The sequence below is a fragment of the Halteromyces radiatus genome (assembly GCF_025201355.1).
Source record: "Halteromyces radiatus strain CBS 162.75 chromosome Unknown BX664scaffold_3, whole genome shotgun sequence".
In the NCBI taxonomy this organism is placed as follows: Eukaryota; Fungi; Mucoromycota; class Mucoromycetes; order Mucorales; family Cunninghamellaceae; genus Halteromyces; species Halteromyces radiatus.
In genome coordinates this window covers 1,327,695-1,349,856 of record NW_026251689.1, presented here as the reverse complement: position 1 = coordinate 1,349,856, position 22,162 = coordinate 1,327,695, and the positions used below count along the sequence as shown (strand labels likewise).

General features: G+C 32.9%; 9 protein-coding genes across 9 annotated transcripts; 6 read left to right on the top strand and 3 right to left on the bottom strand.

The window, feature by feature from the left end:
• Positions 1-19: 19 nt before the first annotated feature.
• Positions 20-3,938, top strand: BX664DRAFT_259460 (ubiquitin carboxyl-terminal hydrolase-domain-containing protein; the record flags this gene model as incomplete). The annotated part of the gene is made up of 14 exons (XM_051540588.1): positions 20-243; positions 312-606; positions 668-795; positions 870-1,120; positions 1,217-1,608; positions 1,788-1,978; positions 2,071-2,185; positions 2,286-2,346; positions 2,543-2,768; positions 2,833-3,119; positions 3,204-3,338; positions 3,427-3,493; positions 3,559-3,646; positions 3,741-3,938. The coding sequence occupies 14 exons, from the start codon at positions 20-22 to the stop codon at positions 3,936-3,938; spliced, it is 2,658 nt and encodes an 885-aa protein (XP_051401427.1).
• Positions 3,939-4,231: 293 nt separating this feature from the next.
• Positions 4,232-6,426, bottom strand: BX664DRAFT_98180 (WD40-repeat-containing domain protein). The gene is made up of 5 exons (XM_051549819.1): positions 6,293-6,426; positions 5,324-6,184; positions 4,773-5,247; positions 4,374-4,675; positions 4,232-4,304 (listed from the first exon to the last, which is right to left on the bottom strand). The coding sequence occupies exons 1-5, from the start codon at positions 6,407-6,409 to the stop codon at positions 4,284-4,286; spliced, it is 1,776 nt and encodes a 591-aa protein (XP_051401426.1). The 5' UTR covers positions 6,410-6,426; the 3' UTR covers positions 4,232-4,283.
• A 1,160-nt stretch (positions 6,427-7,586) lies between these two features.
• BX664DRAFT_277612 (fork head domain-containing protein) lies at positions 7,587-9,005 on the top strand. Its single transcript, XM_051541367.1, has 2 exons — positions 7,587-7,928; positions 8,005-9,005. Exons 1-2 carry the CDS (start codon positions 7,602-7,604, stop codon positions 8,815-8,817), a joined length of 1,140 nt encoding a protein of 379 aa, XP_051401425.1. The 5' UTR covers positions 7,587-7,601; the 3' UTR covers positions 8,818-9,005.
• Positions 9,006-9,047: 42 nt separating this feature from the next.
• On the bottom strand, positions 9,048-9,471 carry BX664DRAFT_328622 (uncharacterized protein). The gene has a single exon (XM_051544637.1). The coding sequence runs from the start codon at positions 9,446-9,448 to the stop codon at positions 9,236-9,238; it is 213 nt and encodes a 70-aa protein (XP_051401424.1). The 5' UTR covers positions 9,449-9,471; the 3' UTR covers positions 9,048-9,235.
• A 672-nt stretch (positions 9,472-10,143) lies between these two features.
• On the top strand, positions 10,144-11,299 carry BX664DRAFT_328621 (uncharacterized protein). The gene is made up of 2 exons (XM_051544636.1): positions 10,144-10,881; positions 10,952-11,299. Exons 1-2 carry the CDS (start codon positions 10,170-10,172, stop codon positions 11,056-11,058), a joined length of 819 nt encoding a protein of 272 aa, XP_051401423.1. The 5' UTR covers positions 10,144-10,169; the 3' UTR covers positions 11,059-11,299.
• A 148-nt stretch (positions 11,300-11,447) lies between these two features.
• BX664DRAFT_348219 (uncharacterized protein) lies at positions 11,448-12,636 on the top strand (the record flags this gene model as incomplete). Its single annotated transcript, XM_051547568.1, has 6 exons — positions 11,448-11,720; positions 11,800-11,826; positions 11,898-12,095; positions 12,157-12,181; positions 12,246-12,561; positions 12,621-12,636. 6 exons carry the CDS (start codon positions 11,448-11,450, stop codon positions 12,634-12,636), a joined length of 855 nt encoding a protein of 284 aa, XP_051401422.1.
• A 73-nt stretch (positions 12,637-12,709) lies between these two features.
• On the top strand, positions 12,710-15,518 carry BX664DRAFT_98101 (uncharacterized protein). The gene is made up of 10 exons (XM_051549818.1): positions 12,710-13,055; positions 13,145-13,215; positions 13,280-13,315; positions 13,375-13,477; positions 13,541-13,641; positions 13,713-13,835; positions 13,902-14,096; positions 14,200-14,253; positions 14,336-14,554; positions 14,636-15,518. Exons 1-10 carry the CDS (start codon positions 12,908-12,910, stop codon positions 15,425-15,427), a joined length of 1,842 nt encoding a protein of 613 aa, XP_051401421.1. The 5' UTR covers positions 12,710-12,907; the 3' UTR covers positions 15,428-15,518.
• A 700-nt stretch (positions 15,519-16,218) lies between these two features.
• On the bottom strand, positions 16,219-18,711 carry BX664DRAFT_294395 (copper amine oxidase). The gene is made up of 4 exons (XM_051542095.1): positions 18,109-18,711; positions 17,655-18,019; positions 17,294-17,546; positions 16,219-17,179 (listed from the first exon to the last, which is right to left on the bottom strand). The coding sequence occupies exons 1-4, from the start codon at positions 18,689-18,691 to the stop codon at positions 16,338-16,340; spliced, it is 2,043 nt and encodes a 680-aa protein (XP_051401420.1). The 5' UTR covers positions 18,692-18,711; the 3' UTR covers positions 16,219-16,337.
• Positions 18,712-20,861: 2,150 nt separating this feature from the next.
• BX664DRAFT_328614 (uncharacterized protein) lies at positions 20,862-21,788 on the top strand. Its single transcript, XM_051544635.1, has 4 exons — positions 20,862-20,946; positions 21,009-21,066; positions 21,130-21,337; positions 21,408-21,788. Exons 1-4 carry the CDS (start codon positions 20,900-20,902, stop codon positions 21,608-21,610), a joined length of 516 nt encoding a protein of 171 aa, XP_051401419.1. The 5' UTR covers positions 20,862-20,899; the 3' UTR covers positions 21,611-21,788.
• Positions 21,789-22,162: the final 374 nt, after the last annotated feature.

Here is a 22,162-nt window from a genome sequence, read left to right as displayed (position 1 = left end):
TGATGTATCAAGTTTGACCATGGGTTCCTTTGCTCCTCCAGCTCATTTTTATCAAGTACAAACATCAAGTTATATTACGTCTATGGATATTTCAAGTTCTGGTCAAACATTAGTATTTGGTGATGGAAACAGTTTTGTGCATCAATATGCTGATCGTGAAAATTATATGACAAATCCTTATTCTTTACCAGTGACAACTCCTGATACTACTCCTCCTCCAAATGTTATAGTGAATAATGATACGTAAGTGAAAATAATGATATATATATATATAGATGATGATACTCATAAAATTCTTTTTTTTTTTTTAGACCTTTGTCAGCTATTGGTATGCCATATTATTCTGAACCTTTACTATCGGCTTGGACATCTGGAGCTGTATATGATGTAGGATATCCAACACCACCAATCGATGATGAAATATTGAAAGGCATCAAAACAATTGACTTTGTGGGATATGCACCTAATCCTGGTAATATACATCGAAATCAAGTTCCTCGCAGGAAAAAACAAACTCTCAAGAAAGATATTCCAAAATTCAGATCTGAACAAGAACGAGAACTTTTATCAGCAACTGCTATATTGGATGAAACGAGTGATCTTATGGTAATCAAGACTGATTCAGAATTTTTTTTTTGAATACTAATATAGTTCCTTAATTGTTTAGCATTCTGGTCGGCGATCTTCTTCTGTAGGTGATATATTATTAGATCCTCAAGGTTTAGTGATGCCAAAACATTATCATCATGTTGAAATTCAGTACAGTAAATTCGGTGTGGATGACTTTGACTTTGGGTAAATAGTTACTTTAGGATGATATTATTTTGCATATGAAAAACTGACTTGTTTCATTATGATGGGATAATTAGATACTACAACCGAACAATCTATGGTGGACTGGAAACCAACATTCGAAATTCTTATTGCAATTCATTATTACAAGTACTTTACTTTATTTTACCACTACGTCAAATTGCTAAATGTCATATTGGTGCCTCATGCGAAAAGGAAAATTGTTTGCTATGTGAACTTGGATTTTTATTCCGTATGCTTGAAGATTCGAAAGGTCAAAATTGTCAAGCAACCAACTTTTTAAAAGCATTCAGTACGATCCCACAAGGTAATATATACGAAATAAATAGTTTCAAAAGAGAAGAAAAGAAAAAAAAAAAAAGATATTTATTGATTAAAAATGAACGATATAATTATATACTAGCTGCTGCTCTTGGACTTTTCGAACCGGAATCGCCAACACGCAATGTATCTTATTCTATGTTAATGCAAAACTTTGTACGATTTATCTTGGAACAACTACATCAGGAAGCAAATACCCCATCCAATAATCCATTGATCTTGAAAACGTTGACCAAATCTGCAACATCAGAAGAAGAAACAACAAAGGAAGAAAAAGGATCCACTCAATCGATGATAACGACAAAAGCACTGGATGAATCAACACGATCATCGAAATCTAAAGCGGAAATACCCTCAACGATGCAACAATTATTTGGTTTACAAACATTGACTCAAAGCAAATGTGGAAGCTGCAATAATGAAATGTCTCGCATCACCTATCCATTTGTTGTGGATTTACTGTACCCGAAAAAGGTTCGTATACGTATTATATTTATATATGAATATGGTGATTTCAAATCAAATTGTTGAACTGATTTATTTTATTTTATCTTATTTAGCCTAGGAAAAGGTCTTTTACCAGTTTACTGAAAACCAGCATGTATCGTGAAAATCAAACCAAGGCATGGTGCTCCACATGTCAAAAATACCAGTCATCTACAACAAAGAAAACGATTCAAGGACTTCCAAGTGTTCTTTTAATAAATTCTGGTGCATCTACAAGTGAAGAAGCTTCCATCTGGCGTCAAAACGGTCCTAGTAGTCCTAAAGGACGTACTGATTCTCCTACTCAAGATAATGACTCCCCTTCTGATAATTCATCTAGCTCATGGTTACCAGAAAGGTAAAGGATATCATATAAAAGATATGAAAAGAAAAAAAAAAAAAAAAAAAAAGAGCTCGATTTAATGGATTTGGTTATTATTTGACCTATAGATTTGGTATTCGTATCAATGGATCAGAATTGACCATCAAAGCTCTACCTCAAGGAAAAGATGTCCCAACGGAATTCATTGGATCACCCGACACTTGCGCTATTTATGAACTATCGGTAAGCATAGAATATTAATAATAATAATAATAAGATCATCGAATGAAGCCGTTTGACTCCTTTTTTTTTTTCTTCTTATTTTATTGAACCTCAATTATAGTCAACTATACTCCAAGTACAAGCTGAAGAAGAAGTATCTCATCTTGTGGCACAGATCAAAAGTAAAGTTATGAATATATATAATCAAGTGCGTTACTTAATCTTTTTTTTTTTTTTTACCACTATTGTTATTATTATTATTTCTACAGTTCCTGATTGCGAACGTGTGACCTACACTAGCCGTAAGTAACCAAATAAGGTGGTATTCATGATCTGGAACTTAATCCTTTTTCTTTCTTGTGATCAAATGATGAATAGTAACAGGACTCGAAGAAGAAGAGAAAGCAAAATCTCCATGGTATGTCTTTAATGACTTTTTAGTGAAACGGATACGACCAGAAGAAATCACTTCATTTAAAGGAACTTGGAAGACACCAGCAGTGATACAATATACAAGAGTGGATATCGATAATTTATTGGATCTCAGTACAGTACCAAGTGAAATTGATTACTCATTACTCTTCAAGAAAATGTCAATCTCAGAGTAAGAAAATTAAAATGATAAACTGAAAAAAAAAATTATTACTCACTATATAATTTTATTATAGAAATACATCCGAAACCTTAAGTTATGAAATATTGACCAAAGACGAAATGCCTACTCCTGGTACACTAATTGCTATAGATTCTGAATTTGTGGCCTTACGACAAGAAGAAACAGAAATTCGTAGTGATGGTACCAAATCATTGATTCGACCAAGTACATTATCTTTAGCTCGACTTAGTGTGACACGTGGCGAAGATGGCGAGAAAGAAGGTGTTCCTTTTATAGATGATTATATTGTAACAAGTGAACCTGTTGTGGATTATTTAACTGAGTTTAGTGGTATCGAAGGTAAGTAGAGGAATAAGTGATGTAATTATTCAAAGTTATATATATATTGTACTAAACTAATATCATTTGTTTTTCTCATTCCAGCTGCTGACTTGGATCCAACAAGAAGTAAACGAACATTGGTACCTTTAAAAGTTGCTTACAAGAAGATTCGTTTATTGGTTGATCTTGGATGTGTATTTATTGGACATGGTCTCAAGAAGGATTTTAGAATTATCAGTAAGAAAAAAAAATGACAACGAAAAAGGTGATGATCATCAATCATTTAATCTTAACTATCTTTTTTTGTTTTAACTTGTATGAATAGATATTCTTGTGCCTCCCGAACAAATTGTTGATACTGTTGATATTTACCATATTAGGAACCGACACAGGTAAATGGAAGGATGATAAATAAAGAACGTGATGATTGATAGTATATGTTTTCTTTTTATAATAGGAAAATATCATTAAGGTTTTTGGCATGGCATTTGTTAGATCAAGAAATCCAATCGGAAGGACATGACAGTATTGTTGATGCCAAAACGGTAAAATAGATCCAATGAAATATATATATATATTGTTATCCATCATAAATACGATGTGCTTACTTTTATTATTATTGTTATTATTATTCCATAGGCGCTGGTGTTGTACAAAAAATACTTAGAATATAGGGACAAGGGTACATTTGGTCAAGTGTTAGAAGGTATCTATGCCGCCGGACATAAATCGAACTGGTTGAAAGGACCTAAAGACACACCATCATCATCATCTACTGTTCCAAGTACACCTCAGATTGAACAACATACTTACTTCTCTCCTGGATGGTCACTATAGATTTTTTTTTTTGTTATATTAGCATTATCTTCGGTTTGATAGTCTTTCTCTGTTTTTTTTTTTTTTTTCTTTATTATTCCCTTATATCCTTTTGCCATCTCTCCTCCATTGTTTATAGTTCAATAAATAAAAAGAAAAAACAAAAATCAAGTCAAATTGGGTATGAAAGAGAAATCCAAGTCGAAAGCCAATCTTCCAATAAAATCAAGCTACCACACATACACACAAATATACAATATTGATTTCAAAATCTCCAGTGAATCACCAGAGTTATTTATTGAATAATAAAGAACCGTATTCAAATAACAATCATGATAATAAGAGTAAATAACAAAACTGTCCAGATCAATCCCAGTAGTGAATGTACTATTTCCCAAAAAAAAAAAAGAAGTTAATTATTGTCTTTGATCTTTTTTTTTCTTTTAACCAACTTACCCCATCCCAAGAACAAGTTGCCATTTTTGATGTTTCATGAGGATGCCATTCGGTATTGACCACCACTTTGTTGTGAGCCTTGAATTTTTTGAGTAATTTACATGATTTCCAATCCCATACCCAGACATTACCATTTGAATCACCACTACTGAGGAATTTACCATCAGGAGAGAAACCTGGTTTACATGCGTAACCAGCCACCAAATGTCCAGAAAAGTGTTTCTTGCGGTTTACCTTGAATCGATCACGGGCACCATAGACATAGATTTGATTATCCAATGATTGGCACGCAATCCATTTCTCTAGAGGAATCAAAAAAAAAAAATCAGCACCTATCCCATAACAACATACGTGTTTTTTTTCAAAATATTGTATATATATATAAAAAAAGACACTTACTATTAGGATGTAACGTAACAGATGGCATAGAATGCATATCAGGTTCGGCAATATATTTGATCACAACAGGAATATCATATTCCCAAGCCCGCATGGTCTTATCATCCGAAGTGGAAATAAAACGTCTATTGTCATCCACAAAAGTGATGGTATTGACAGCCCCCAAATGTTGATCATATTCTTGAGTGATTTTCCCAGAATTGCAATCGAATTGAATGATTTTTTTATCAGAATAACCAGCGAGGAAGATGTTTTGTTTATCAGGAGCCGGATTGAAAGTCACACAGTAAGGAATCTTGCCAGTGGAGAAAGATCGAATACATCTGCCAGTTTCAGTATCCCATAATTTCACACATCGATCGTAACCTGCACTTAAAAACCTTCGTCCATCATTGTCGAACGCTATATCACGTACTGCTTTGCTGTGTCCCATATATGATCTTAATAAACTTCGGTCATGATATACATCCCAAATCTAAATTTTTACCAGATAAATAAATAAATAAATGAAAGTAACATGTTCTTTTTTTTTTTTTTTTTGGTCTTCTTACCTTAACTTTATTATCCATACCCGCACTTAACAATAAATGACCAGATCCAGGGAAGAATCGAATAGCTGAAGTTCCTTTCTTGTGTCCATCCCAGGTATGAATGAGTTTCTTGGGAATAAAACATTGTTGAGTACCAGGTTCACCATTAAGATTGATATCCAAATCTTGAGGTACAGCCATATAAGTCCTACCGAGATAATCATATTCTTGAGCACCATGGAATGTTGTAGTTTCATGTCCAGTGGGTTGTGAATTTCTGTCTTGTTGTGTTGCATCATCATGTACTTCTTCAGGAGCCATTTCATCTTGTTCAAATCGTGATGTTACTGCTTGTTCAATTGGTTGTTCTTCCTTGATTTCTTCTTCTTCACGTTGAGGTCCACGATCTTCATATCCATCATCTTCATATCCAGCCCAAGGTCCTTTATAAGCATGTTCACCTTCCAATACACCTGGATCACCCCTTTTCGCTCGTTTCTTCTTTTGATCTTGATTGTGTCTATAAGCTTTAGGTGCTCGGTCAAAAATGGTGGCTCCATTCATATCTGCTGCTGCCCTTAGATTGCCTACAAATCCAGTTCCATTCACACCTTGTCCAATGTGTCCTGTTAAATTGGCCGTGTTCGCTGAAGGATCGCGTGCATATCCATACGATTCAAAAGTTCGCATTTGTGTTCGAAAGTCAGATTCAGAGATCGCTTGTTGTTCTACATGTCCCGTTACAATGTTTTGCGTTGCTAATCGTCGTTCTGCGAAAGGGTTCTTTGGTCCTACAATAGGTTGATTCATATCATCATAAGTCACATTAACAGTTAGTTCTGTCGCGGTTGGTGCTGTGTAAAGTCGATCAGGTTGTATTTGCTATTAGAAAAATAAGAAAAAGAACCAAAATTATTCATCATTCATTTAAAAAAAAAAAAAGAGAGGAAAATCATACATCCTTTTTTTTTTTTTTTTTTTTTTACTTACCTCAAATCCAGTATCAGGAGCTGTATTTATCACCATTGCCGTTGAGTTAGACTGAACTGAAGGTGCGGTATTAATATCTTCTTCATCACTAGAGCCATAGTGATTGAGATTATCCATGGTGACCAAAAAAAAAAAAAAAAAGAAAAGGTAGTAAAGTCTATGTAAAAAAAAAAAAAAAAAAAAAAAAAAAAAAAGATTCGATTCAGCCATTTTTTTTCTTTTCTCCCCCTCCTCTTGTTCGTAGTCACTCACAGGTTTGTCACTGCGGAATATGAATCTTTGATTTGAGCATCTCTTTAACATACTGCTCTTTACAGTTTATTCTTTTTTTTACTAATATAAGTTATCGTATGAATATATATCTCCTTTTTCGGATCGTTGTTTACTTACACAGTTTGATTATTCATTATCAAAAGTAATAAAGGAAAAGGTGTCATGTCAAGGACTCACATGTTTTTATTGGCTCGTAGGTCTTTGAATTCAAACTCATTTCTTTATAGGAGGAGGATGTCAAGTCTGGTAGTTTTGAAACATGTACAAATATGGATTTATACGATGAAATAGTTAGTTAATAATAAAAAAAAAGAATACAATCATAGGCAACCATGATGTCATTACATCATGAGGATGATGATGATGACGATGATAAGCAATGAGGTAGTAGAAAAAAACTTAAAAAAAAAGTACAGATATTTTTTGATCGGTTGATTCTATAAAAACAGGCATAAAAAAAGAACGGAGAGCCAATCTATGGTATATGCACAGGTAAAATGAGATTCTATAGATCTATTGTATGACCTATATTTGGTTAAAGGTAGTACAACCATCAAGTAAGCAGAAGGGTTTCAAGTTCGGATGTATGACCCGAAAGCGGATTTTCTCTGTAACTGAAAGTTGTTCTATCTCCACGCGGTTTTCAACATTTTTGTCTTCCATGCGAATCATCCTCACTCTTTTTTTTTTATTTCTTTCTTTCTTTCTTTCTCTCTCTTTCCTTTTTTTTTTTCTTATATAATAAAAAAGCCAGATTTATTTTATATTGATGAATTATTTATTATAAAGACAAAATAGTATAACCTTTTTCTTCAGAAAAAAAAAAGCAAGCTATTTCAAAGTCAAGAATAATCAAGAGGAGGAGGTTAATGCAACAAGGATCTTTTGTCACGCCGTTTTCCACATTTTTGTGCAAAGGTAAAAAAAAAAGTCAGTGTAACCTATTGAAGATAGATTCTGTATTTAAATCGATTCCTATTTTCTTCTTTTTTTTTCTTTTTCTTTTCTTTCTTCCACTTTTTTTTTTTTTTGAATCATGACAGAAAATCAATCTTATGCCACTAGTATTATTCCTTCTTATACTTTTGTAGTAGATGGACCTTCAAAAGATAAATCAACAATACCTATTGAACAAAAACGAATGGATTATCAAACAACAACAAAAGTAGTTCCTCCTGGTCCTTTACATATAGTTCCTTCTTGGCAACCTTTAGATGCAAATGATAAGCCTCCTTATTCTTATGCTACTTTGATTGCTCATGCTATTCTTTCAAGTGATCATCGAAGATTAACTCTTAGTGATATTTATCAATGGATTACTCAACATTACCCTTTTTATTCTATGACTGAACATGGTTGGCAGGTAAGATAAAATTAAATTATATATTACAACCTTTTTTTTTTTTTTTTTTTTTTTTACTGATTGTTATTATCTATAGAATTCTATTCGACATAATTTATCATTAAACAAAGCTTTTATTCGTATACAACGATCATCAAATTCAGGAAAAGGAAGTTATTGGACTATTCGTACAGGGCAAGAACAAGGTTTTATTGACAATCTGATCAAACGACGTGGTCCTATTCGTAAACAACCAGTGACATTACCTCGTACTTTATATCACCATCGATCATCATCCTCAAAGAATAACAAAACAATGAATAATTCTCCTTTATTCACCACTTTTCGAATGACACCATCAACATCAACCAAACGGAAACGATCCATGCCAGAGTTACACCAACTAATGGACGACGATCATGATTCTGATTGTGATAGTGGGATCGATGTAGGCCAAGAATATACAACATCCAAGGAAAAAACAAGCAAACCATTACTCAAAAAGGCAAAATCCACACCGTGTTTATATGATGGTCACCTGTACGACAATAATAATAATAATAATAATAATAATAGCGATAATACTAGCATTACTTCGATCTTGGATGATACATTTTCACTTCTACCAACAACACCTTTTATTCCAACAACAACCACTCTGATGCCTACTTGGTTGGACCCTATAACATCATCATCGTTTTTCGACTGGTTGGATCCATCTATACCTTCAACGCCAACAACAACAACAACAACAACAACAACAACAATGACATGTCAAGATATTTCTTTTCAAGATTTGTTAAATACCACTGAACCATCTTCCACCATGCTTTCTTTTGAACAACAAATGGGATCATTTCCTTTTGATATCTTTGATGATTCGCTCTTGATGACTGATTGGGTTGTATGAAAAAAAAAAAAAAATAGATGCATCGGCGATTTGGTGATACCTTTGTATTATACTTCATTCTCCCCCCTGATTGTTTTTTTATCTACTTTAGTACACATACATATTTTTTTTTTATTTATTACTCTCCCCACTCATTGGCTGGCCCAAGTATATTACACAATAATAAACATCCGCTCTTTCTTCCGTTTTTTATTTTATTGACTGATGATGGGATCATGAGATGGTATATGATGGAAGGATGATATATGATGGAAGGATGATATATGATGGAAGGATGATATATGATGGAAGGATGATATATGATGGAAGGATGATATATGATGGAAGGATGATATATGATGGAAGGATGATATATGATGGACGGATGATATATGATGGACGGATGATATGTGATGGATGGATGATGGATGATGATAGATTATGAATGATGAGTGGATGACAATAGATGGGTGACGATAGGTAGATAATGGATCATTATTGGTGATGGATAAAAAACAATAACATAGATGCAAGATATTGGAGATGATATTTTTTTTTGGAGGCAAAACAAAAGTGTGGGAATATGATGTAGAATGATGATATACATATATAGTCGAAATGAAGTAACAAATAAGAGTCTTTCCGTTATCATCCTTCCCTTATTATGACGATTACTGACTTATGCAAAACAAGGTAATTCTAAAGTGGGGTTGATGTATCATTCAGGTTTTTATTTATTTATTTATTTGGTTGTTTCTGCATTGAAAGTTGGGCGGCAAGTGACAAAAAAAAGAAAAGATAAGAGCAGTTAGCTTCTTTTGTGGTACATGATATCCGCAAGACTCTCACACGTCTTTTTTTTTCAGTGCGACATTTTTTCTTTCAGTCACATCTCGGAGACAACCCGATTCTTTTGTGAATAAAATATAATATTCATATATTTTTATATATATATAAAAAAAAAAGGTTGGAAATTAGGATTACAAAAAAAAAAGGTGACATTGCACAGACCATTTTTTCTTTTTTGGCTCTTTCTCACTTAAAAATTAGAATATATTAGGGAATCAAATCCAATCTTTTTTAATTTCAGTGAATAAAAATAAATAAGTAGTAAGTAAATGGAGAAATTTCTATAATAAAGCAATTGTGGGTTAGTTAGCATATGAAATATTATAAAAAAGTTACCCAGTCCTTTTTTATGTACAGTTGTTTGTCACACCTGAAGGCGCTATCAGCTGAAAGAAGAAGTTGTTGATCCCCATTTTTTCATTATCCGCCAACCCAAAGACAAAGAGAAAAAACTCTTTCTCACTCATTTTTTTTCTTCTCTTTTTACTATTTTTTTTTTTTTTTTTTTTGGATAACACCTCAATATGTTATATGATCAAGCTAAAAGGGATGTTTTCTCAAGTGGAACATCATCACCAAATCAAGATTATCACGATAATAAAATGCAAGATACACCCGTTAATGCACCTTCAGTCACTACTATCGTGTTATTACAAGTACAAGCTTCAATGATTCAAGTCATCAGTAAACTCAAGGTACATAATAAAGGTATTCAAAATGTGGTTCAAGTACCTATAAGATGGGGATTATTATTTGGATTATTGGTTGTGGACAACGTGGCTCGTGCACTTCAAGTGGATCAAGAAATGGCTTTTATTCAACATTCAGAACATTCAGATGAACGAACTATTACAGAAGAAGATGATGATGTATTATCTGTTGAAGATCTTTCTATTGCTACTGTACCAACACCTCAACGGTCTCAATCTGCTACTACACATCGTTATCATCAACCTCGTCCAATGGCTTCCATGTCTTCTTCTCCACCTTCATCTCCTCTTTTCGTTATCCGTCCTCCTTTGGTATCACAATCATCTGATGGTTTACGTGTCCGATTAAGAAAATCATCATCTCCTCCTATCTTATCCAATATTCAACAACGTCCTTTAGTAGGCCGTACTGGTCATGTTCGATCACTTTCCAATAATGATGGTAGATTATTACCAAAAGTTGCCAATAAACCTTTACCCACTGTACGACGTGTGATTGCTCAAAGAGATTTATCTAGTGTACCAAGTAAGAGTGAAAATGTGAAAGATAAACAAAATGATTGGCTAATAAAAACTTGTTTTTTTTTTTTTGTTAGGTTCCCCAAATGGTCTTCGTCGTAAAGTCTCCTTACATGATTTAAATGCAGAACAACCTATCAAACGATCACAACAAACGTCTTCATCAAAAGTGAATAATCATTAGATACAAATCATGATGATTATATTTTTTTTTTTTTGGTTTCATAAATATATATCTTTTGTGCTTAGTGTATTATTTTTATACTTCTTTTTTTTTCTTCTTATATTTCTTTTTTGTCTTTAGCACTAATAAAATGAAATAATAATAAATTGATTATTCCCCTACAATTATTTTCTCCTTATTTGATCTGTATATAAATCATTGATGCTTATTTTTGAAGGTGGCGTTCATTGTTACACGTATCTCCTATTGTATCAGTCGTTCATTTAAATTTCCCTAATTTGTATCACTTTAACCTTTTTTTTTTTTTTTTACTTCCTTTCTTTCTTTCTTTTTTTTTTTTTTCCTTTCTCATTATTTTTTTTTTTATCTATTCTATTATCATTATTATTATGGAAAATACTTGGAGTCAATACAAAGAGAAACCTGATAATATTGCTTTATATACAACTGACGCAACAGTAACTCATGTTCCTACTGGTGTCACTATTCAATCTAATACTGAACTTCGAAAGTTTTATTTATCAAAGTCAACTACTATTGCCGAACAGGTTCATAATCAAGTCATCTCTGGAAACAAGATTATGGAAGAAGTAGATTGGGTTGTCACTTTTAAACAAATGGAATGTAACTGGTTACTCCCTAATCTCGATGAACATTATTATGTAAGTTAAAAACATTTATTTTATTATTATATTGATTTTTTTTTTAATTGATAAATGAATGTATTATAATATTGGTTAGGTGAATTCTACTATCAAGATTCCTGTGGTAAATATATATATATATATAATCTATTGTTCCTTTTTGTTTGATTCACACTCTATTGTTTCCTTTTATAGGTCATCTCCGCTCAATTTGAAAATGATTTGATTGCAAGAATTAGGATTTACTGGGATCAAGCATCCGTTTTGAAACAATTAAATGTCATTTCTCAACGAAATAAATGGCCTGTCATTGGTGCTGAACAAGTCAATGCATTACGTGTTACTGGTTCTAATCCTACCTCTCCTACTCCTTCAACAGAACTACCAGCAAAGGTAAATATGAATCACTACTATTTAACAATCATTCATTTTATTTTATTTTTTTATTTCATAGTTTAATCCTGGTCAAAATGCGTTTGGTAAGAAAAGAAATAAAATCATATATTATTATATCTTATTTCTTTTTTTTATAATAATACTTAGTACCTGGTAGAATCTTTGGTCCCGTTCATCCTGATGATCAAGTACGTCACTCTATCCGAAAACCAGATGAAAATGCTCCCAATCGAAACATCTTTTCCTATGAACCTCCAAAAGCAAAACCTTTAGTCGCTCATAATCCCAATCGTCTAGGTTCTTCCTTTACCTTGGCTCATGATGAAGGTACTCGTCCTACTACTAGTAATGAATCTACTCCTCCTGTTACTCGTAAACCCAAATCTGAAAGTCGAAATATCTTTGCGCAGTATGATGATGATCTTTCTAAAAAGACCTCTCAACTTAATCTTAATGGTACAAGGTAAGTTTGGTTAAAAAGTGTTGTATTATGTTCCACTAAAAAATGATTTTCTTTTATAGAAACATCATAGGATAGCGTTTGTACTGTATCGAGTCCATAATAAACGAATTTACTTTGAAACTCAGTCTGTATTTTTGGGTTTGGGGAGCCACATTTTTTTTTTCTTTATTTCTTTCTTTTTGTTGTATCCCTTTCTCTTTTTTCCTCTCCTTTTACTTTGACTTCATTTTAATACCCCTCTTAGATCTCCTTTCTCTCTCTCTCTCTGTCTCTTTCTCTTGTCTCTTGATATATACAATATATACAATATATATATATAAGGATATAGTTTTAAGAAAGAAAGATAATGTCTTCTTCATCTTCATCCAATTATCATTTGCCTGCTATAGCTGCTATGGCTGGTATAGCTCTTGCTGCTTCTGGATATGTTATATCTTCAAGTAATTCGGAATCAAAGAAACGTCGAAGAAGAATCAAATCAAAAATATCAAAAGGTAAAAAAAAAAAAAAAAAGAATTAGGTGCTCGCGTTGAAAAGTAATCATATTATATTCATTTATATATATATATATTTCCATTGGTAGAACGGGATGACAAGTATGTACTTGGCCTTGTTAATACTGGAAACTCTTGTTTTGCCAATTCTATATTACAGGTAAGAATCAATTAGAAATTAAGTTGAAAAAATTTTTACTAATCCTTGCTTTATGTATCTATAGGCATTGGCTACACTCTCTTGTTTAAGATCTTATTTGGTAAAAAAAAAAAAAAAAAGATAGTATTATATATTTACTCTATTCATGATTGTTACTAGGCTGAACGAGTGGATGAACAAGGTGATGAAGCAGGTGCTCAGGTCCCTCCAAATGAGTTTATTCTTCAATCTGTTGCATTTGCTCTTTATTCCACTATTGAAAGTAAGCAGATCATCATTACATATACATAGGTTATTACCACCTACTAAGATTTTTATGAATTAGTGTTGAACCGACCTCTTTCACGACCAAGATCTATAGCTCCTACGGATATCATACAGGCACTCGAACGTCAAACACGAGGAACAATCAGTCGAGAACAACAGGTAAGAAGGTTATTTATATACTTTTGTCTTATTGATGCATTATTAACATTTCATTGTTTTTTTAATTGTAGGATGCTCATGAATTATTCCAAATTATATCAAGTTCACTAACCTCTGAAGAAGAAATACAATATAAACAACAAATACCTTCCTTATTAGACGTTGGTGCTATTCGACATCTTGCTGCTGAAACGGTAATTTTTTTTTTTAAAAAAAAAGATATTTTCATACTAAGCTGCAATCAACTTTTATTTATGCAGGAACCTCTTTCGGCTTCATCCTTGGACGCTTTTGAATCATCATCATTTTCTTCAATGGGAACTTTTGGATCAATGTGGAGCTCATTTTCAGTATCTACTACTGGAGGTAACTTACATCATCGTCCACGTCGTCCTCGAAACCCTTTTACTGGTCTAGCTGCTTCGAAAATTAGCTGTTTGAAATGTGGTTATACGGTAAGTTCAATTTCCTTTCCCAAAAAAAAAAAAAAAAAGATGAAAAAGAGCTGTGTACTCAACCTATTTCCTTCTTCTTCTTCTTCTGTTTTTTCATCTTTAGGCACCTATTCGACATCATACCTTTGACAATATATCATTGCCTGTACCACAAATGGTAAACGTTTTATAAAGATAAAGAGGAAAAAGGGAAAGGTTGGAGCAACTCATTTAACTTATTTCAACTCATACGTGTCTAGGCCAATTGTACGCTGGAAAGCTGCTTAGGAACTTACACCAAAATGGATATATTGAACGATTACCAATGTAGGAAATGTACATTATTGGCAACGCTAGAAAGACTGAAAGAAGAATGGAAAAACTCAACAAGTGATGGAAAAACGAAACATAGTGAAATACTGAAGTCACAGATCGATCAACTTGAACAAGCTCTGCAAACAGATGTAGAAAATGATTTGGTAATTACAATAACTGGTATTTAAATACAATTTTCGTGAAGGAGTATTCATACATTTGTATTTTTTTTTTTTGTTACGCAGCCTGGTATTACTCTAATTCCACCAGAAACAGCATCTTGTACATCAAAACAAACCATGTTCGCCAACCCACCAAAATCGCTTTGTCTTCATCTATCAAGGTCTATGTATCATCCTTCTGGCTACGTACAAAAGAACCATTGTAATGTTCAGTTTCCTGAATATCTTGATTTGGCTCCTTATACTACCAATGGTTATCTCAACACTCAAGATCCAACCGCATCTTTAAGTCCATCTTCTTCCTCATCTAACAAGTCAAAATCAGCGCCTGGCACGCCACCTCAAATAAGAACAAGTCGAACTAGTTTGGTATATCTTCGAAATATGGCAGGGAAACAGTTTGTACATGGGCAACAAGATGGATTGAATGTTATTCTACCAGGACAACAGGATATCAACAATGATGACAATAAGAATAACGGTATGGACAATAGAAGCGAACCCAGTTTATTACCATCATTGACACTTCCAGCAATTAGACCCATTCAATACCGACTGAATGCAGTGATAGTACATTATGGTGGCGGACATGAGTCTGGTCATTTTATCACCTATCGACGCAAAAAACTTCCAACAGGACAAGATGCTCGACCTCCTCATATGATGATGATGGGTACCTCATCTGGATATTATGGTGGACACAATGGCATCTTTCAATCTCATCATCCACAACGACATCAAACATCTCTATCACCGAGCAAATTCTGGCGATGCAACGATGAATCGATTGAAGAAGTGGACTTGGATACAGTATTAGCTAGTGCCCCTTATTTGTTGTTTTACGAAAGAGAATAATTCTTTTCATCTACACCTCTTTGTCTCATTATTATTTATATATTATGTGTTATATTCAATAAAATTTGATTGTAATTTATTTATATTGTTTCTCTCGTATACCTTTGTATTTGTAAAAAAAAAAAAAAAGCGAATTTGGTCTTTTCTCTAGAATTGCATCATCTCACATCTATACGCATGACGAGATGTCTGGACTATTGAAGCCAATGATCGTGAAACTATGTTAAACCAAAGTGATGACAGGTATATGCGTTAACCTGTTTGAGATCCGCAAAAAAAAAAAAAAAAAAAAAAAAAAAAAAAAAAAAAAAAAAAAAAAAAAAAGATAGGCTTAAAGATTTAGTATCCATCATTGCCTTTTAAACAATAAGTATCTGACAAGTCGCAAAGAAACAGATGAGAAGTACTTTTTTCTTCTCAATAGTAATAATGATCTTTTATTGTACAAGTCATTGATTGATACAGAATACAGCTGTCTATATTGATTATTTTTCTCATTCGTCTTATATCATTTTTCTATAAGATATGATGGAAGTAAAATAAAAACCTTCCCCTTGGATTATCCAAAAAAATACCTATTTTTAAGGCATAAATCTGAAGATAATTTCACAATTTCGTTTCCAAATCTATCCTGTAAAATATAGACAAAAAAAGATCTAGTCATCTATTTGTAAAAATGATTTCCAAAAAAAAAAAAAAAAAAAATGAAATGCTTTGTTTTTTTATTTTGATCATCAAAAAAAAAAAAAAAAAACATATATGGAAGAGTTAAAAATATAAATTCACTATGGTACAAAAGGGGATAAGAATCGTCCAGCAATATACATATATAAAAAAAAAGGATGGGGGATAATAATAATACTAATAATAATATAATCAACTAAGGTAACCGAAACATAGACAGACGATTTTAAAGCTTGGTAGAACAACAACCACCTTCCTTGGATTCAGCATTGGCATTCACAGATTGATTTATCTTCTTGTTAGTAGCAGGGATATCCATAGCAGGGTTAGCGATGAAGAAATTACAAGGTTGCATCTTGAAACCACAGTATTCGACGGGCATAACAGGGAAATCTTCCACACGAGGCAAATGAGTGATACCAAAGGTGAACCAAAGCACGATATCGGTATCAGATACACTCTTCTTTTCCTTAACCCAGGCTTCCACACCATCACTACCATCGGATTGATTACAGTAGAAACCACCAGCAAACACTTGTTTTTCATCATAAGGAGTTACCCACACTGTCTTTTTGGCAAAACCAGCACGTTGACCCACCACAGAATCATCTTGAGCCATCAAAGGAGCTTGATGCATAGATGTTACCTTCCAAGCAACAGGTGTCTTGCTATAGGGATGAATGCGGTTTTCATTGAAAATCTTCCATACACGAGAGGTTTCATAAGAAGGAATGGCTTGAGCTTGATGAGTATCACGGAACATAGTTGTTTCAGAATAGAAACCATTACCAAAGGCATTCATGGGATGACCAGTAGGATAAGGCACGCGGTGACAGTCGACTTGACCAACCGTATTCTTTTGACCATCAATCATAGGATCAATACGCATGGTGAAGAAGTGTTGATGGTATTGAGCATTGATTTGAGGTGCAACCATAACACCATGACCTCCAGGAGTTTCATCTTCAGCCAACACATGAGTATTCAATTCACCAGTAGCCTTGACCTCATATTCGAAAGTACCATCTTGATAAAAGTAATAGTAAAGACCATAATCATAGTTGGCAACTATCGGAATAAAAAAAAAAAAAAAAAGGGAAAGAGAAAGAAAAGAAAGGAGTTAGAAAATTAAATAATTGATCCCACCTTTTTATACTTCCAAAATTATTTATATTTCTTTACCTGTTACAATTTGACTGATAACCAAACGTCTACCACGGACAGAGTGAGCACGATTATTACGATAATCAGTATGTTTGAATAAAATACCATGATCTTCTTCGTGGAGACATATAGCATTGGGAACAGTATAAGGCTGACCTTTATGATCATTGAAAGTAGCATCAAAGTAATAAATAGAACCCAAACAATCACAACCTAAAGTTAAAGAATTGGTACATAAACCCAAACCATATTCTCCAACATCAAAGGCATGCTAAGAAGAATGAATAATCATCCAAAATAAAGAAAAAAGATGTTTAGCTTTTTACTTCTTTTTTTTTTATTATTCCTTTTTTTCTATATTATTATTATTATTATTTACCTTTCTGTAGTGAGGAGTATGAGGATCAGCATAGGGAACCACCATTTCGGACAAAGAAATACGATAGAACAAAGGACGTTTTTCGGCACCATCTTGATAACTGACATTATGAATGACAAGACCTTCTCTGTAGTTCATAGAGATACGCATATTCCACTTTTGCCAATCAATTTCTTGACCCTTGATCTTGAAAGATACGCCTTGAGGTTGTTGAATAATGATAGGCTTGACATCCTTACGCATGTTTTCTTCACCAATGAATTCAGGCAAAAAGTTATGTTTTTCCAATGGGATGGTAGGACGAGTAAACTTGCTATCTCTTGGTTTAATTCTTTCGATACCAATCACCTTCATCAATCCAATATCTAATTAATAAAATAAAAAAAAAGGAATATCATCAGCTCATCTCCCTCTTTTTTTTTTTTTTTTTTTTTAATTCTTCACTAAGACTTACCAACAATGGGAACGAAATCCAAAGGATGAGCATATTGATTATCTTCTTCACAAGTACGCATATACATCAAAGCTTGCATAAGACGTCTGTTACGACCAGGATAGTTCACATGACGAGCAATGGCCCAGGGATCATTAAAGACTTGAGACATATCAGTGATACCCAATTCACGACATTCAGCTTGTACTCTTTCATCCTTTAAAACCAGTTCTTCAACTTCAAACATATCATCCATGGTCAAGATGGGTTGCACATCAGGTACAAAAGTCCAAGACTTGAGGTCTTGAGCATCCAAAGAAACAATACCTTCAAACACTTTCATGGAAGGACGTTCCAAAGCAACAACAAGGGCTTCACGTTCAATATGCGTCACACGAGGACCAGTAGTTTCCCAACCCAAATAAGATAGCATCTTGTCCTTAGCAGGTTCACGGAGAGTGATGGTATTGAAGATGATGTTCATATCAGGTTTGGCTTGACGAGTGATTTGAGCAACTTGGATGATTTCATCACTAGTTAATTGATCCAAAGGATGCAAATTACTTGATGCAGTGACAGTCTTCATTTCTTTAACAGTAGCCATGATGATTCAAAAAAAGTGGGAATAAATAAGTAGTATATAGAAAAAAAAAAAAAAGAGAGAAACAAAATGAAATGATTTTTATATCTTTTTTTTTTTTTTTTGTCGGTCTTCTCAGCGATAACCAAGCAAACCAATAAAAGAGATAAAAAATAGGAAGCCCCGATGTGGAATTAGACAAATTTGTCATTACTAGCCTCAGACTACCCCACACTCAATGACCGTCAGGGACAACATCCATTAAGTGTTCAATGGTATATATGATCATGTCATTTTCTATATGATGATGAACCCTAAAATAAAACATAAATGATTATATGATGGAACAACGAAATAACCATGATGATCATCCTCTTGAAATCCAGAGGTTGGTTTATATGCATGAATCTCGGTTTTCATCTTTATATTCTACCTCTTTCTAAACAACGAATTGACCAGAATAGACCAAGTGAGGTTAGTATGAAATTTTTCAATGACAAATCCACAGCATAAAAACGTGAGAAACTCTCACTTTCGAACCCAATATGGTCAAAAGATACCACTTGACGGAGATAACTCATTCATCTTCCGCATCTTTTCTAAAACGACTCGTTGCCTTGATGTCATTGGTCAGAGGGTCATTCAAAGATATAATCCACGTATTTGATAAAAAAAAAAAAAATCATCATATCCAAAACAAGGTTAAAAGGTATGAGCCATCTCTTAAAAGATGATTTTTTTTTAAAAAAAAAAAAAAACTTATTTCTCATACAATGATCTTGTTATTCTCTTTTCTTTTTTTTTTTCTTATATTTTGACAGATAGTCTCCGCATTGTCATGATGGGTACAGAAAATGAATAAACCTGGATATCTCATTGGTTTTGTTTGTTTCTCTTTCTTACTGGTCTTCAATTTCTGTCTCACTGGACTTGACCAATTCAGGTAACGGCATATCAAATGTTTTGTCAGCCAAATAATTTTTTTTTTTTTTTGCTAGGCACGATTTTTTTTTTTCTTTTTTCTTTTAGTTGTACAGACTTTTTCTTCAAACTCTCTAATCTACTAGATGCACTGTTAAAAAGTAGCCTAACAATAGATAATGACTTTTCATTGGTTCATTTGCTCCATAACGAGAAAAAGCCATTTGAAAAATCCAAACCATTGTCTTTTGCACTAACAAAATCAACATGTGTATCTTTTGTTACTTTTGCAACTCGCTCAAAAATCATCATCATTGCATCAAATTTGAAGTGAAGATACATGAAATCATTCTTTTTGAATTGACTTGATAAAATTTATATCTTGTCTCCCAATTTATAGAATAAATTAAAAAATAAGCGTCAATTTCGTCATCCCTCATTCAATAGTGACCATCATCCGATAAAAATAACATCGTTACATTCCTCTTAAAAAAGTAGCCTAGTATCATCTAATTCCATTTTATCAGTTATCTTGTCATCTAATGCGCAATCAGTGCCAATATATATTCATCGATTTTTTGAAAAATTGCCTGATGACCCTTCGACGATTATATTTTTACAGCTAAAATTTGGCTGTGGAATTTCAAATTTTTAGCTGTGAAATAGAAAATTTTCAAAAAAAAGTCAACAGTCTAAATGGCTCTAATCATCCCTCAAACCCATTTTTAATTCTATCATCCTCTCGTACTATTAACAAAAGAGGTGTATATTATCTATGACTATATTTTCTGTTAGTGGATCAAAAGGACAAACTGTTTATAATGCGTAAAAAATCGTGGAACAAACTCATCACGCTAAAAAAAAAAAAAAAAAAAAAAAAAAAAAAAAAAAAAAAAAACATTCTTTAGACAAATAGAATCTCTCGAATCTATATACTGATGATGATTCCTGTGAAAGATGATATTTCTTATGATGATGTATCGCATTAATGATGAGCCATGTTGAACTGATAATTGGCACTTGATTTGCTTCAATATAAATATTTAAGGTCAATTCTCTTTTTTTTTCTTGTACATTGTGTATTTTTATAAAAGATGTATTGTTCATTTTCTTTTTTTTTATTTTTATTTTTATTCAAACAACTGATCTCGTCTTGAATGCATAGATGATTTTTTTTTCTTTCTTTGGTTGTTTATTGATTGGCTGGCTGGTAATGAATTGAAGAACAGACATAAGAAAAAAAAAAAAAAAAAGGTTCGTGTCTCTCTTCCCTCTTCTCTACATTTTTTTCTTTTTTACTTGTACCTTATTATGTCAACTTGGTCAATAGATTATGCTTCCATTACTAGCACAGCGACGTAAGTGCATTCATTTTATTTAACAGTTCTTTAGATTAACATTATCCTGGCAACCTCTATAGAAAATCCATTAATCCAATTGGCTTTGAACAGTCAGCACTACAATCTCGTTACGGAATGGTAAAAAGCCAAAGAAATATATATATCATATCTTATTGACCTATCCATGTGTCCTCTATATAGAAGTCAGCACGTCCAAAGAATCAAGATCATAATGATGTCGAAATGAAAATCAAAAGAGCTTGGGATGTAGCTACTGGTCCTGCTAAAAGTATTCCAATGAATGCATTTATGATCTATATGAGTGGCAATGGTGTGCAAATCTTTTCAGTCATGATCACTGTCATGCTCTTCATCACTCCTATCAAGGCCATCATGTCTTTAAACCAAAGTAAGTTTTTTTATTCCTACAAAAATAGAAAATGATAGATATACTCATTCAATTGTTTTATATATTATAGCCTTTGAAAGATTTGAAACTAAAGGATCCAAGCAGCCTGGTGCAGACTTGATGATTTCAAAATTGACATTTATTGGCCTTCATATTATTACCATCTGCTTAGGGATTTATAAAGTGAATGCAATGGGTCTGTTACCGACAACGACTTCTGACTGGTTGGCCTTCTTACCACACAAACATGTACTTGAATATGCATCCATTTAGAATTACTGATTTTTTTTCCATGTGAAGCGCATTTATTTTATTTTTTTTTCCTGCGTTACGGTTAGACACTTGTTTGCTTTGGGGTTTGAATATATTTGTGGTGATTCTCTTTTTTTATATTACGGAAATGGATGATTAATGACATCAATAAAAACTTTCTTCTTCTTTTATCATCGTCTCCTTAATGATCATAACTAAATCAATGATCGTTCTCAATAACAAGACTTGTTCTTTTTTTTTTTGCATTGTTTCTCATCACGTTCTTCCTGTTTAGTAAATAAAAAAACAATCATCATCCGATGAAAAGACAATTCACGTCTATTCTTAGCATCCCATGAAAAAGAACCAACATACCGTAGAAGAGACAATCATCATCATCCGATGACTGATAAAAGAGTTTCCCCTTCTTATTCTTAGCATCCTCAGCAAAAATTTGACTTTTTTCTATAAAATACCATTCCTTGATCTTTTTATTTCTTTGCCTTTTTCTTTATCCTTTTCTTACTTGACATTCATATACTATCTCGATATATTATTTGATCACCCATTGCA

Excerpts from the sequence above, each read along its gene's own strand:
- BX664DRAFT_98180 (XM_051549819.1), bottom strand. The coding sequence starts at position 6,409 with ATGGATAATCTCAATCACTATGGCTCTAGTGATGAAGAAGATATTAAT. Across the intron at positions 6,185-6,292 it reads CTCCTGATACTGGATTTGAG|CAAATACAACCTGATCGACT; the intron begins GTAAGTAAAAAA and ends TTTTTCTAATAG. Across the intron at positions 5,248-5,323 it reads GTATGGATAATAAAGTTAAG|ATTTGGGATGTATATCATGA; the intron begins GTAAGAAGACCA and ends GTAAAAATTTAG.
- BX664DRAFT_277612 (XM_051541367.1), top strand. The coding sequence starts at position 7,602 with ATGACAGAAAATCAATCTTATGCCACTAGTATTATTCCTTCTTATACT. Across the intron at positions 7,929-8,004 it reads TGACTGAACATGGTTGGCAG|AATTCTATTCGACATAATTT; the intron begins GTAAGATAAAAT and ends TATTATCTATAG.
- BX664DRAFT_328622 (XM_051544637.1), bottom strand. The coding sequence starts at position 9,448 with ATGATAACGGAAAGACTCTTATTTGTTACTTCATTTCGACTATATATG.
- BX664DRAFT_328621 (XM_051544636.1), top strand. The coding sequence starts at position 10,170 with ATGTTATATGATCAAGCTAAAAGGGATGTTTTCTCAAGTGGAACATCA. Across the intron at positions 10,882-10,951 it reads AGATTTATCTAGTGTACCAA|GTTCCCCAAATGGTCTTCGT; the intron begins GTAAGAGTGAAA and ends TTTTTTTGTTAG.
- BX664DRAFT_98101 (XM_051549818.1), top strand. The coding sequence starts at position 12,908 with ATGTCTTCTTCATCTTCATCCAATTATCATTTGCCTGCTATAGCTGCT. Across the intron at positions 13,836-13,901 it reads GACATCTTGCTGCTGAAACG|GAACCTCTTTCGGCTTCATC; the intron begins GTAATTTTTTTT and ends TTATTTATGCAG. Across the intron at positions 14,097-14,199 it reads GTTTGAAATGTGGTTATACG|GCACCTATTCGACATCATAC; the intron begins GTAAGTTCAATT and ends TTTCATCTTTAG.
- BX664DRAFT_294395 (XM_051542095.1), bottom strand. The coding sequence starts at position 18,691 with ATGGCTACTGTTAAAGAAATGAAGACTGTCACTGCATCAAGTAATTTG. Across the intron at positions 17,547-17,654 it reads ATACTCCTCACTACAGAAAG|CATGCCTTTGATGTTGGAGA; the intron begins GTAAATAATAAT and ends CATTCTTCTTAG. Across the intron at positions 17,180-17,293 it reads TATCAGTCAAATTGTAACAG|TTGCCAACTATGATTATGGT; the intron begins GTAAAGAAATAT and ends TTATTCCGATAG.
- BX664DRAFT_328614 (XM_051544635.1), top strand. The coding sequence starts at position 20,900 with ATGTCAACTTGGTCAATAGATTATGCTTCCATTACTAGCACAGCGAC. Across the intron at positions 20,947-21,008 it reads TCCATTACTAGCACAGCGAC|AAAATCCATTAATCCAATTG; the intron begins GTAAGTGCATTC and ends CAACCTCTATAG. Across the intron at positions 21,067-21,129 it reads TACAATCTCGTTACGGAATG|AAGTCAGCACGTCCAAAGAA; the intron begins GTAAAAAGCCAA and ends TCCTCTATATAG.